This window comes from Orycteropus afer, unplaced genomic scaffold (assembly GCF_000298275.1).
Source record: "Orycteropus afer afer isolate SDZICR_OR568_19922 unplaced genomic scaffold, OryAfe1.0 scaffold00092, whole genome shotgun sequence".
NCBI lineage: Eukaryota > Metazoa > Chordata > Mammalia > Tubulidentata > Orycteropodidae > Orycteropus > Orycteropus afer.
In genome coordinates this window covers 6510599-6526151 of record NW_006921679.1, presented here as the reverse complement: position 1 = coordinate 6526151, position 15553 = coordinate 6510599, and the positions used below count along the sequence as shown (strand labels likewise).

Sequence of the window (15553 nt, the reverse complement as noted above, 5' to 3'; positions counted from 1 at the left end):
ATATTAGAATCAGGCTACAACCCTAGGGAAACTCCCTTTCAATGGACTGCGTGCTCAAAGCATATGTATCCAGTCTCATCATGGAATAACCACATCACAACTGCTTAAGCCACTCAGAATCGTGGTCCAGCCAAGGTGACATACAACGCCAACTACCACACAGGTCTTTTGCAGCAGATTTGCCCAATGCAATATGTTGTTTGATTTCCTGACTGCTGTTTCCATGAGTGTTGACTGTGGATCCAAGTAAAATGAAACTCTTGACAATTTTAATCTTTTCTCCATTCATCACGATGTTGCTTATTGATCCAGTTCTGAGAATTTGTTTGCTTATGTTGAGGTATAATCCATATCAAAGGCTGCAGTCATTGATCTTCATCAGCAATTGTAATTATTAGGCTTAAGAAAATCTGCCGGAGAAACGGTCTGCCTCTGTCCTTCCTATCCAGGCCACCTAAATGAAGGCCATGGGTCCAGAACATTCTTTTGACGTGGAGGCTGGGAACTGCTTTGCTCTCGTCCTCCCACTTTCTCCTTCTTATCAGAGAAGGCTTCCCCCTGTTCTGGGCATAGTAACTGTCTCTGTTTCTTGCTTATGTGCAGGCACCATGGATCACTTGGCCAACCCCACTTCTGTATCTGTTCCCAGTGGGAAGGGAACAAGGTCTCCCAAGTCTATGGCAAAAGAGGGATGAACATACAATATCTGTCCTGCTCTGGCTACACACAGAGAGTAGGGTGGTTTCCTGCTGGCCACGGAGACTGGGGCCCACAGGTGAAGCTGATCTCTCTGTGTGAGTAAAGCATTATCCATGACAGGTGGAGCACGAAGGTTTCTTGGGTTGATGACCTTGAACCCTCACTTGACAACATTACAAGGAAAAATGAAGGTTAGGAGTGGCTGACAGGACTCTCCCATAACTCATCTCTCAGTCAGGGAAGGCGCTAGGGGGTGCTGTGCCAAATAGTCATTTGCACAAAGAAAAATGGGAGCAGGCACCCGCTCTCGATGGCACTTTATGAAGATACGTAATTCGTATCATGCTATCTTTATGGCATTTTAGACTAGCTCTGTCAGCTTAAGACAAAGGAGCTCTGGTGGCACAGTGCCTAAGGCATGTGACTGCTAACCAGAAGGTTGGTGGCTCAAACCCACCAGCCACTTCACAGAAGTAAGACGGGGCAATCTACTTCTGTAAAGATATGCTGCCTTGGAAACCCAATGGAGGTCACTAGGAGTTGGAAGCAACTCAATGGCAGTGGGCTTGATTTTTTTTTTTTTTTCGTTTAAAACCCTGTTGGCACAGTGGTTCAGTGCTCAATTGCTAGCCCAAAAGTCAGTGGTTTGAACCCACCAGGCACTCCATGGGAGGAATTTCACAATGTGCTTCCGTAAAGTTTACAGCCTTGGAAACCCCTCTCTGTCTTCTAGGGTTGCTCTGAGTTGGGTAGACTTGATGGCAGTGGATTTGGTTTGGGCTTTGCTTCCGTAAAGATTTCCAGCCTCGGAGACCTTTAAAGGCAGTCCTACTCTGTCCTATAGGGTGGCTATGAGTTGGGAAATACTTGAGGGCAAAGGTTTTTGTTTGTCTTCTAAACATTATAGAAAAGAGGGCAGGGGTGTGGTTCAGTGGTAGAATTCTCATCTCTCCTGTAGGAGACCCAGGGTCGATTCCTGCTCAGTGCCGCTCGTGCACACCCATCACCCGCCTGTCAGTGAAGGCTCTGCACTGCTATGATGCTCAACAGGGCTCAGCAGAGCTTCCAGACTGAGACAAGAGGCACAGATGTCTGGCAATCTGCTTCTGACAGTCAGCCAATGGACACCCTATGAATTACAACTGATGATGGGGGATGGCGTGGGACTAGGTAGTGTTTCAGTCTGTTGTACGTGGATGGAGTCAGCTACGGCTGACTCGACAGCAGTGAACAACACCTGCAATGATGTGGAAAACCCTGTTCGTCAGGCTCCCCCTGGATGGAACAGTGTTCCATTCCCTGTGGTCTACCAGAGACCTGGCAGGCATTGCCTTACCTGGAGGGAAGTGGGAGTGGCTAGGTTAACGACACACCCACTCTCCCGCTCTTGCTGGCATCTAGTAGGTAGAGTACTGTGAACTAGTGTTGGCTCTGTCGGCGTGGTGTTACGTCTGGATAAATCACTCATTTCTGTAACGTTTTCAGAATCAGTGTGAATGGCAACAGCTCCACCAGCCAAATCCTGACTACTGTTTGAATCCACAGATGTCGACTTGTCATTTTCTGCATGGAGGGCTTTAATATCTTCTCCAGTGAGGTCAGGATAAGATTCACAAAAAGAGATGTTGTCACCACCAATGGAGCTTCGCATCAGAGGCCAGGCATCGGAAAATTCACCACCGATGGACCGGGAAAGGGAGCCAAGGAATGTTGGCATCATCTCGCCCACAGAACCTGCAGTTCTGAACACATTTTTAAGACATCTTTAAAAATCACGTGGAGAAGCAAAACACCACTACAAAGCCGCATTTTGGCTGTAAGTTTAGGTCTTCTAGATAAAATGGGAATTTTTAAAGTCAAAATTCTTTTGTGTTATGACAAACTTGTCTCAGTACAATGAGCTATTATTCAATTTACTTTAAAACAGATTTTTATACTCGTTTCTAATAATTAGAGTGACACTTAATCCAAAACATTTAATTAAAACATTTTCTGCATCAAAACTAAGTGCCCTTGCTTGAGATTCTAAAACTCTAGGAGTATGTGACATATTAACAGTTACCTACTGATGAGAAGTGAAACAAATGATGACTATAAGCCAAAAATAACATTAATAGGGAGGAGACAGTAAAGAATGTTGCTTAAGATATCAGCAATCTCGAAAGACTTACTTTATTCTTGTCAATCATCTCCTCCAAACTCCAAAATGTCACTAGTAATATTTTTTAAAAATCATCATTGATGAAGTGATGTCCCCATAGTTTCACATTAAAATCAATAAACTAGAATGCATAAGGAGCCCTGGTGGCTTCACTGCTAACCAAAAGGTCAGTGGTTTGAAACCACTAGCTGCACCTCGAGAAAAAGATGAGTCAGTTGGCTTCCGTAAAGATGACAGCCTTGGGAACCCTCTGGGACAATTCCACTCTGTCCTCTAGGGGCGCTGTGAGTCAGAATCAACTCCAAGGCAGTGGGTGTGGTTTGGGCTTTGCTTCTGTAAAGACTGACAGCTTTGGAGACCCTGTGGGGCAGTTCCACTCTGACCTCTAGGGGCGCTGTGAGTCAGAATCGACTCCATGGTAGTGGGTGTGGTTTGGGCTTTGCTTCTATAAAGACTGACAGCCTTGCAAACTTTATGGAGCAGTTCCACTCTGTCTTCTAGGGGTGCTGTGAGTCAGAATAGACTCCATGGCAGTGGGTTTGGTTTGGGCTTGGCTTCCATAAAGATTGACAGCCTTGGAGACCCTCTGGGGCAGTTCCACTCTGTCCTCTAGGGGTGCTGTGAAGTCGGAATTGACCCTACTGCCAACAGGTAACCAAAAACTTGTTGCTATTGAGTCTATTCCGACTCATCGAGAACACAAAGGACAGAGTAGAACCGTCTCAGAGGGTTTCCAAAGGAAGTAGAATATGTATTTGCACAAGGGAGAATGAAGTGATAGTGACTGAAATAAGAAAGTTACCTGTCGTGGAGCGGGGCCTTGGAATGCACAGCACAGCCGAGGGCCCGCTCCATGCCGTGCGCCTCATCACGGCACAGGGATGGAACCAGGTGGACAGGCCCTGGGGACACCAACACATAAATTTCGTTAGGAACTTTCACACCAGCTCAACCTACTCTTCTTACAGTGATCTCTTCCCCATTGGGTGACTTTTTTTTGGAGGGAAGGGGTATGAGGTTTAATTTTAAACCTACCAGCCACTCCTCAGAGGGAAGACTGGACAATCTACTTTCCTAGAGGTACTGCCTCAGAAACCCAAGGAGGAGCTGCTATGAGTCAGATTTGACTTGACGGCAGTGAGTTTGGTTTTTGAGTACAAAAATGATGGAAGGTAGTCATGTAGTCTGTGAGGGCACGTGAAATGGCTTTTTGCAGCCACTAGGGCAGAAACAGTGAGACGCTTCAATGAAATGGTCTAGAACACAGAACAGGGACCGGCAACTGCTCAACGCTTCAGTCCAACACACACCACACACTCTTACATTCTTATACATGCACATACACAAACATACACCACATACACACACCACATACATCCCCACATACACACACACACCCTCACACACATACCATGTACACAACACACACCACACACACACATACCACACACCCCTCATGTACACTTACACTCAGACCACACATACTCATACATCACATGCACACACTCATATACACTCACAACACACACACACACACCACACACTAAAACATACCACATACACACTCATACACTCATTTATATATACACCCACCACACACTTACACGTACACACCGCACATCCCACACACCCCTCATGTACACTTACACTCAGACCACACATACTCATACACCACATGCACACACTCATATACACTCACACACACACATACCACACACTAAAACATACCACACACACACTCATACACTCACATTTATATACACACCCACCACACACTTACACGTACACATCACACATCCCACACCCTCAATATGCCATACACATTCACACTCACAGAGTCACACCTACATATCATAAACATATAGACATCACACATATACACCACATACTTACACTCACACACACATGCCAAAGACATTCACACACATGTGCACTTTCACACACATACACCCTCCACATGCCATAAACATACACATGTACACCACGTACACTCACATACAAACATGTACCACATACCATCACATATTCCATAAACACACATGCACTCACATTCTAGACACCATAAACATTCACACTCACACATATACTCACACACCACACACATGTACCACATACACATACTCACCACACAATATGCCATAAACATTTACACACACATGTGCACACTTTCACATCCCCCCATACTATAAACACAAACATAAACATACACACCCACCACATACACACTTATACTCACATACCACACACCGTCACACACACGGACCACACACTTGTATATCACATGCACTCATATACACACACACCACACACTTACACTCACAGACCACACACTCATATACCACATGCGCACACCCATACATGCACTCACAACACACACTCCCCACATACTAAAATGTACCTCATACACACACACACTCATATATACATACACCCACCACACACACTTACACTCACCCTTCACATGTCCCTTACACCATACACCCTTCACATATGCCATACACATCCACACCCACTCACAGCCCATACACCATAAACATACACATTCACACATATATACACATACACCACATATACACATGTGCCATAAACATTCACAAACACATGTGCACACTTTCACATACACTCATATCCCCCACACCTCACACACCATAAACATACACACACATACACTGCATATACACTAGCATACGCACACACACCACATACCTTCACTCATGACACAATCTTACACCATAGACATGCGCATTCACACATACATGCCACACACACCATAAACATTTACACATTCACACACACAATCATAAACATTGACATATACACACAGGCACACACACTAACACATACACCACACAAACTCAAATACATACACTCTCAAACAGTCATACCAACACACAAACACACTCATAGTTGACAGACACATTGATACACACAAAAACACTAATACACACTTTTATAACACACATATACACTAACACAGAAACACACATTCATGTATACACTCCCCACTGTCACTGTCATGAACAAAGAAAGACTCAAGGACTCTTCCAGACTTGACGATTAAATGCAACAGTGTTAGCTGAGATGTTCTTTTGCTTTCAAGAACATTATTGGGACGATGAATGGAATCTGAATAGCTGTGAGAAGAATCTGAACACTTCTCTGTGGCTTCCATTTCTGAGTTCTTCTTGACCATCTAAAGGGCCCCTCCCCGCGCTGAGCTTACCACAGGCCTGGGCGTCGCGATGGCACTGACAGCATGTTCGGTGAGCAGACTCGTGGACCCCAGGGGGGTCAAAACAGGACAGCTCAGACCCATTGTACTGGATGTCCTGTGATCTCAGAGACCCTATGGGGGGAGGATACGCTATCAGTGGACATATTTCCTTTAGAAGGAATCATTAACACCACAATACCAAAAACCAAAAACCAAACTCACTGCCATTGAGTTGATTCTGACTCATAGCGACCCCCATTGGGTTTCCAAGGCTGTAAATCTTTACGGAAGCAGACTGCCTCATCTTTCTTCCGCAGTGGGGCTGGTGGGTTTGAACCACCAACCTTCTGGTTAGCAGTCAGATGCCTCAGGCACTGCGCCACCAGAGCACCAAAACACTTGGGGAGTATAAGGAGTGCAGAACTTACAGCTGGGTTTCTTCTCCATAAACTGTCTCTTACAATAGATCACACAGAGAATGAGCAGGGCCAGCAGAACGGTGGCCAAGGCGCTGCAGATCACGGCCGCCAGGGCTGTGTCCCGCGGGCTGGAGGCCGCGGACGGGATCTTCACCAGGTTGACTTTGGTGGTACCTGCAAACCACAGGGAGGAATCAGCTGAACACTCCAACAGACAGGAATGCACAGAGGGTCACCACTAGCAATGGTCTTCGCGCAACATAAAATGCGAGAACAAGAGTGAGTTACGATGAATGATAACCCAAGAAGGCCTCCTCTTAGGAGGTTTCTTTAATGCAACATCCACCCCAAAATATACAGGCCAAATGGAAAATCAAACCTGTGCCACTGATCTCGACTCATGGCAACCCCATGAATTATAGAGTAGAACTTCTCCACAGGGTTTTCCAGGCTGTCATCTTTGTGGGAGCAGATTGCCAGGCGTCTGGACACACAAGTTACTGGGTTGCAGTAACTTGCTTTCAGGCCTACTTGACCAGAATTATGAGAGCTGGGAATTTACCATCTTCACCTTTGTGGCCCTAATACTAGGACTATGTCTAGCACACAGAAAACCTAGTATTTCTTATGTAATTGAAATCACAACATTAAAAAAACACAAATAACCCACATATTACAAGTTGTTTGCAGACCGTGTGACCCCTTGCGTGTTAGTTTCATATGCAAGCCATGTGCGTTATATGCGTGTATTATTTTTGTGGACGTGTTATATGCAAAAAATACAGTAGACCATCCATAAAAGCAGACTGAACTCTGATACATATTTTGGTGATGCATTGGGCTGCTAACCAAAAGGTTGGTGGTACAAACCCAACAGCTGCCCTAGAGAAGAAATATGAGGCAATCTTCTGTAAAGATTTACAGCCTTGGAAACCCAACAGGGGTCACCAGGAGTTGAACTGACTCAATGGCAGTGAGTTTGGTTTGGTTGTAGGAAAAACAAGGAGTTGGATCATTCCTGACCTTTTAATAGTTCACCAATTTCTGAGGCAGTAATATTTTTGAAAGCTTTAGCAGTTACATGACTGAAAAACATCTAAGTTTTGGAGAAAATACTAATATTATTATTACAATGTGGAGAGGCTGGCATAACAATGCAATAAAATAAAGTGAAGATAAAGATGCTACTTTAGAGGATGGTACAGTGTAAGGAAGGTCCCTGGGTGGCACAAACAGTTTGCACTCAGCTGCTAAGGTTAGCAGTTGGAACCCACTGAGAGTGCCTTGGAATAAAGGCCTAGCAATCTGCTCCCATAAAGATTACAGCCAAGAAAGCCCCACAGAGCCATCCGACTCTGTAACATACGGGATTGCCACAAGCCAGAATCAACCCAACAGCTATGAGTTTCATTTTGGCTTTTAGTAGCTACAACAAAAGAAGAAGGAGGAGGAGGAATGGCTAAAATAAGCCTTATCATATTTTCCTTAATCCAATATATCTCAAGTATTAACATGGCAACATGCAATCAAAATTAAAATTATGATTGAGATAGTTTTCATTCTTTATTTCATACCAAAACTGCAAAATCTTATGTGATTTTACACTCATTCAAAAAAAAAAAAAAAAAAAAACGAAACAACAAACCCACTGCCATCGAGTCAATTTTGACTCATAGCGACACCCATTGGGTTTCCGAGGCAGTAAATCTTTATGGTTGTGGACTGCCTCATCTTCTATCCATGGAGCGGCTGGTGGGTTTGAACCGCCAACCTTCTGGTTAGCAGCCAAATGCCAAAGGCATTACGCCTCCAGAATAGGCTCACAGTATATCTCAATTTGGACAAGCCACATTTCAAGAGCTCAGTAGCCACATCTGGCCAGTGGTTCTTGTACTGAACCCCATAGCTGTAGAGATTCCACGTTTGTATCGGTATCTGTGCAACAAGGCCCCTAAATGCAAACCAACTTGTCATCTAGTGCCCTTTCTCCGTGTCCTTGACTATGGCACAAACCTACCCCAAATAAGGGCCATCTCCACTATATAACACTTGACAACAAGAACAAGCTAACTCTCTGTGCTGAGAGTTTCAAATCATGCAACCAGGAGACCAGGAATTTGCTCTGCCTCTCATCTTGGAACATGAGTTGGTATTTTAAGTGCAATGATGCTGGGCCACACTGATAAAAAAAGGACACTGCTGCCTCCTGGGAAAGAGCTCTGGTGGCACAGTGCCTAAGGCATTTGACTGCTAACCGGAAGGCTGGCAGTTCAAACCCACCAGCCACTCCAGGGAAAGAAGATGGGGCGATCTACTTCTGTAAATATTTACCACCTCAGAAATCCAATGGGGGTTACTATGAATCAGAATCAACTCAATGGCAATGAGTTTGGTTTGGTTTTTTGCCCCTTGGGAAGGTACACAAACTGTATGCCTTGGGCTTGGATCAGTCAAAATCTTACTCCAATCATAAATATTCAAGAATATTTATTTGTAAACATGTTTAATATTTATAAAATACATTTAATCATTTAGAGTTCCAGAGAAATACTGTTGGAAACCAAGTCCAAAAAATCCAAACTCACTTGCCATAGAGTTGATTCTGACTCATAGTGACCCCCCATTGGGTTTCCAAGGTTGTAAATCTTTATGGAAGCAGACTGCCTCATCTTTCTTCCATGGAGCCACTGTTGGGTTCAAACTACTGACCTTTTGGTTAGCAGCCCAGTGCCTTAACCACAGCACTACTTATGGGCTGCTCCTCATAATCAAGCAGCCCATGTGAAATGTTCATCTCTTCACAAGTTCAGTGCCATCTCTGCTCTGGATGGGATTAAAATCTACAACAGACAAGTTCATGGACAAGTTCACAAAAGGAGGCGTGGACACACGTGCAGTTGAACAAACACTGACAGACAAACAGCTGAGTGGGAATGCATGTCCTATGCAAGCACACAGCAGTGTGGAGGGAGAGACTTGGACAGATAAACTGCGTCTGTTGGGACCAAATGGGGAAGCTGTGGAACACAGCCATCACACTGCCGCCTGTGACAAAGGCTGTTGACTTCAGAGTGAGGACAGTTTCCTCAGAGTCCTCATAGCCAAACAACCCAGGCCTACTCAAGAGAGGGCTTCAGCCATAGCTGTCATCAAAACGAGACACAGGACATGATTGGAGTGTAAGAGTGAAGTTCCTAACTACATTCTAACTATTTAGTTAAGATAAAGTTGTTAGCTGATAAAATAGAAAAAAACCTTCACCTATAAGTTAATTCTGATTCATGGCGACCCTACAGGGACAGAATAGAGCTGCCTCATATGGTTTCCAAGGCTATAATCTTTATGGAAGCAAATTAAAAAAAAAAAAACCAAAAACCAAACTCAGTGCTGTTGAGTCGGATCCGACTCATAGCAGCCCCTCCTTGGGTTTCCAAGGGTAGGGATCACTACAGAAGTAGATTGCCCAATCTTCCTTCTGAGGAGTGGCTAGAGGGTTTAAACTGCAAGCCTCTGGTTAACAGTCAAATGCCTTAGGCACTACGCCACAACCCACTGTGATGGAGTCAGTTCTGACTCACAGCGCCCCTAAAGGACAGAGTGGAACTGCCCCATTGGGTTTCCAAGGCTGTCAATCTTTACAGAAGCCAAATACTGTATTTCTCCACAGAGCATGGTGTCAAACCGCTGACCTTACGGTTTGCAGCTGAGTGCTATAAGGACTCCTTTCATGATTATGATGGAGTCCTTTAATTTAAATTCATACTATAGAAAATATTTCAAAATGTTAGTCAACTTCTTTACTTTAATATTAAAGGAACTGTCCCTCACTTATAAATGGGTTAAAATTCCCATTTTTGGTGGTTTGGGAGTCAGGATCTACTTTTTCCTGAAGCCAATCAGAGAAGTGTTGTTAACACTTATCTTTCTGAGGTAGGGTACTAATACTGTAATTACAATGATGTACCCTTGTCAACAGAACATCAAATTTAAAGCTAAATACATCTAGTATGTTTCTTCACTATACATTGTCCCAAAAAGGAGCATCTGAGGATGAACAAGAAAGATACTGAGTTTTATCTCCCAGAACTTTGACATCTATATAAACAAAAGCTACCTAGTTAACTCAAAGGAGCTCTGGTGGCACAGTGCCTAAGGCATTTGACTACTAACCAGAAGGTTGGCGGTTCAAACTCACCAGTCACTCCATGGAAAGAAGACTGGACAATGTAGTTCTGTAAAGATTTACCATCTCAGAAACCCTGTGGGGGTTGCTATGAGTTGGAATTGGCTTGATGGCAGTGGGTTCGGCTTTATTTAGTTTGGGTTTTGGGTAACTCAGATACTCCACCCTCAGAGAGTCCTCATGGGAAATGGGTTTTGAGAAACATCCTTGTTATGTACAAACAATATCCTCTTACTGCAACTATAATCCTTTTGATAGGAAATGGGTCCATCATTCTTACCTTTAATTTCATAAATAGCAAAGGACTCCAGAAACACCAAACTCATTGCCCTCAAGTTGATTCCAGCTTATGGCAACTCCATGTGTTACAGAGAACTGCTCCGTTTTCTTGGCTGTAATCTTTACCATGGAGCTCTGGTGGCGTAGTGCCTAAGGCATTTGACTGCTAACCAGAAGGCTAGCAGTTCAAACCCACCAGCCACTCCTCAGAAGGAAGACTGGGCAATCTACTTCAGGAGAGATACGGCCTCAGAAACCCAAGGAGGGGTCGCTATGAGTCCAATCGACTTGGCAGCAGTGAGTTTCATTTTTTTGGTTAATCTTTACCCAAGCAGATTGCCAGGCCTTTCTTCCATAGAGCCGCTAGGTGGGTGTGAACCTCCAGCCTAGGCTGGCAGTTGAGTGCAAACAACTTGTATCACCAATCTAGACATAAATATGAAGTTCCAGGAGATGGGGAGGGATATCATTTGATTTTAGAACATTTCCAGAAACTCACATTAGATTTCTGATGAAAGCCTGTTTTTCTGCAATTACGTTCAAATTGAGCAGTAAAATAAAAAGGGAGGGAGAATTTGATATTAGCTGTATGAAGTGGTTTGTGCTTTATTAACTTCTGGTTAACTGAGAAGTTGCTTTACTGAGAATGTCTCAGGAAACGACTTACCTACTACAAACTAAGAAGTATTGTCTTACTGATCTGAGGCTGCTGCAATGATACTGAGATTCAAGATTCTTTCTACCCACATGCCTTTACTAAATTCCCTGTCATAGTTCACTAGGCAGACTGAATGCCTGCAAGGAATTTTACTCATTACCCTATTAGGATTCTGACAGTACTTCTGAAGAATTAGAAATAGGAGTATTCACATTCTTTGGAAAGTTTTAACTTTTCCAGCATGCAAAGGCAACTCTTGTCCTGGCCAATGATTAAATTCCACAGTCATCTCAGCACTAAGTCTTGGCAGTTTACCTCAGAGTGAGAACTCTTTCCTTAGCTTCGATTTCTCATTAAACCCAGTGCCACTGAGTCAATTCTGACTCATGGCAACCCCCATTGGGTTTCCAAGGCTGTACATCTTTATGGAAGGAGATTGCCTCATCTTCCTCCCATGGAGTGGCTGGTGGGTTTGAACTGCCAACCTTCTGGTTAGCAGCCAAATGCCTTATGCACTGTGTCACCAGAGCTCTTTTAATTTCACATTATATCACACATATCCCACAGCTTCAAGTTGATAGTAAGCATTTCTGTAGGAGTTCGACTCCACTGAACCACCATGTACTGAATATGTTATGAGTAAAACATCCCATGAATTAATAGATTGAATGAATATCTGAATCAAAGAAAAAGGAAATGGAAATCATCAGCAATGTTTGGCGCATTTTGTTTATTTTTATTTGAAAAATGAGGACAATACAGTATTGAATTTCCTTGGTGGTTAAAGAACACAGAAGGTTGACCCAGGAAGAGCCTTTCACCATTTCCTGATATACAGTGGGCTCTCACTATAGTTATTTCCTGTGTCCTATCCTGAGAGGCTCTGGTGGCATAGCGGGTAAGTCATTTGGGCTCACCAGAAGTTTGGCAGTTCAAACATGCCAGCTGCTCCATGGGAATAAGATGAGGCAATCTACTTTCATAAAGATTTATACCCTTGGAAGCCCACTGGAGGTCTCTATGAGTCAGAATTGATTCAATGGCAGTGGGTTTGGTTTGGGGTCTTCTCCTTATTTAGAAAAAAAAAAATAAAATAAAATAACACCCAAAAAACAAAAAGAACTGTGGCCTTTGTCTAAAGCTTTCCTGACAGAACAGAAAACAGGAGCGTCCAAGTATCATATGGGTAACAACAGAACTTCCCAAAACATCCACTTGTCAACAGAGACTGTCTGTAAGGTTCTATCACCATATGTAGACTGACTGGTTGTTGGTAGTTGTAATAGTCTAATTTAGATTCTGTTATCACAAGGCGTACTATGTATATAAAGTTTATTTTTATCCTCTTTGGAGTGTGACAAAACCCAAAAAACAAACCCACTGCCATCAAGTAGATTCTGACTTATAGCAACCCCCATTGGATTTCCAAGACTGTAAATCTTTACAGAAGTAGACTGCCTCATCTTCTGCCTGCGGAGCAGCTGGTGGGTTTGAACCACTGACCTTCTGGTTAGCAGCCAAAATGCCTTACCCACTACAGCACCACAGTCCCAGTGGAGTGTGACAGAGGTCCAGACATCCAAGCTACAAAGATGCTTTCTCACTCTGTAGCCCCTGATATGCTGTGGGACGTAAGGGAGAAACACATCAGAGAGATGTGTGTGCAGGAAATAGCTGCGCTGATTCCCATCAGTGCCGTACTGGACTCTGGCCATGGACATGCTGAAGAAGAGGAACTCCTCAGATGTTGCAAATCAATAACTCATTGGTGGGTCACAGAGTTGACTACCAACATGGATACCTGCTTCTGTTGACTGCTCTTTGTTTATGTACATAGGTATATGCCTAACACACTCCAGAGAGTTCATCATCTTAATAACTTGGTGGAGTCCTTGGATGGTACAAACAGGTAATTCACTTGGCTGCTGAACAGAAGGTTGAAGGTTCAAGTCTACCCAGAGAGCCTCGGAAGAAAGGCGTGTTGATGATCTACTTCCAAAAAATCAGCCATGGAAAACCCTATGGAGTGGGAATTATTGGTAAGGAAGCATTGAGTTTTTCTTTACAGGAATGGAAAATCTGGCAAAGGATCAGGTTATGGTTATAAAACATGACTTATGTAATGTGAAGAATGTTGAATTGGCAAATATGGTGTCTTCTATATTTTTACAACCATACAAGTAGTCCCCTGATTTTCAATCAAGTTGTGTTCTGATGACTCCATTGTTAAATCGCTTGACATAATTTGAATATCTCATTAAAAAAAATTCAACTCTGTTGTCCTTTATTATCAGTACTTTATAAATTCAATCTTTATTTGTTCTTGAGGGTTAGAAACATTACCCATAAACTTACAGATATATTTTAATATATCCATACTTAAAAAAAAAAACACAAGCAGTCCCGGGATTATGGACAAACTCTGTTCCTAAACCCACCAGCCACTCCTCAGAAGGAAGGTTGGGCAATCTACCTCTGTAGCGATACTGCCTCGGAAACCCAATGAGGATTGCTGTGAGTTGGAATTGACTCAATGACAGTGAGTTTGAGTACTATTACTACTAGTAAAGAAACCCTATGGTGCATAGTTCTACTCGGATGCACAGGGGGTCGCCATGAGTTGGAATTAATGGCAACCTGCATGTGGCCTGGGTCTTCCAGGTTCACCTTCTATGTACAACAAGAGCTCTACTTTCTACTGCTTTTTTTTAAAAATATCTCCTTACTTGTTTGCCGGAGCTATGGTGGCATAGTGGGTAAGGAGCTCTGGTGGTATAGTGGGTAAGGGATTTGGCTGCTACCCAGAAGGTCAGTGGTTCAAACACACCATCTGCTCCATGGGAGAAAGATGTGGCAAACAGCTGATTTTCCTGAAGCAAATTTCCAGGCCTTCCCGCCAAGGAACGTCTGGTGGACTCGGTTAGTGGCCAAGCAAGGTAACCGTTTGTACCACCCAGGGGCTCTGGGGCTGATCGCTTTTGGGACATGCTAAGTTTAAGATACTTGTTAGACATGGAAACAGCAGTGCTCAGCAGATGTTAACCACTTAACCGTTTGCACTAGTCAGAGACTCCTTACAGATGCAGTGGCTTGACGTAATACAGACACGGCTCCACAAAGTCAACCTGTTTAACTCTCAAGGTGAAGAGGCTACTGAGTTTTACTGCAGTGAGAAACATTTTATTTTATTGGGATCCGGGTGAAACTTTACAATAGCCAATTCATTCATACACATTTTGTTTCATGACATTGACCGCAGTCCCCGTAATGTAACAGCTCTCTTCCCACTTCCTCCCTGTTCACTACCTTTTTACTGTGTCTTTTTTTTTTTTTTTTCCTATACCTTCCCAACCTTTGAGCTATCTTCCTGTGCAAACATTGCGCCCTTCTGATCTCCCCTAGTTGACCGTTCTAAGTTGTGTACCTATCTGGTGTCAATGTTCACCTATATGCCTGTCTATTGTTTGGCTGGAGGCCACAGGATTGAATTCAATTCCAAGTCTGAAGGGTGACTAGGGGCCATAGTCTTGGGGGTCTCACCAGTCAGTCTCTATCAGACCAGTAAGCCTGGTCTTTTTAATGATTTTGAGTTTGTTCCACATTTTTCTCCCACTCTATTCAGGATCTCCTGCAGTCACTCCTTTCCAAGGGGTTGACAGTGGTAGCCAGGCACCATCTAGTTCTGGTCTCATGGTCACATAGGATGAGGTTCACATGCTCCACTTGTCCCTTGGACTAATTGTTTCCATGCATCTTTGGTTTTCTTCATTCTCCTTCACTCCAGATGAGAAGAGACCAATTGTTGTTATGATTTATTTATTTAACTTTTTCCTTATTTTTGTAGTGTTTCCTCCCCTCACCTCCCTTTGCTGGTAACCAACAAAGAAAGTTTCCTTCCATATAGATATAAACCTTTCTTTGACTTTTTTTTTTTTTTTTA

General features: G+C 43.4%; 1 protein-coding gene across 1 annotated transcript in view; it reads right to left on the bottom strand.

Moving 5' to 3' along the window:
- Positions 1-2005: 2005 nt before the first annotated feature.
- TNFRSF19 (TNF receptor superfamily member 19) overlaps positions 2006-15553 on the bottom strand; it is a 112548-nt gene continuing 99000 nt past the window's right edge. The window contains exons 5-8 of the mRNA XM_007942531.1: positions 6503-6667; positions 6084-6206; positions 3663-3762; positions 2006-2441 (exon numbers count right to left, since the gene is read on the bottom strand). Of these exons, the coding sequence (XP_007940722.1) occupies positions 2006-2441; positions 3663-3762; positions 6084-6206; positions 6503-6667 (824 nt within the window). The remainder of the gene's footprint in view (positions 2442-3662; positions 3763-6083; positions 6207-6502; positions 6668-15553) is intronic.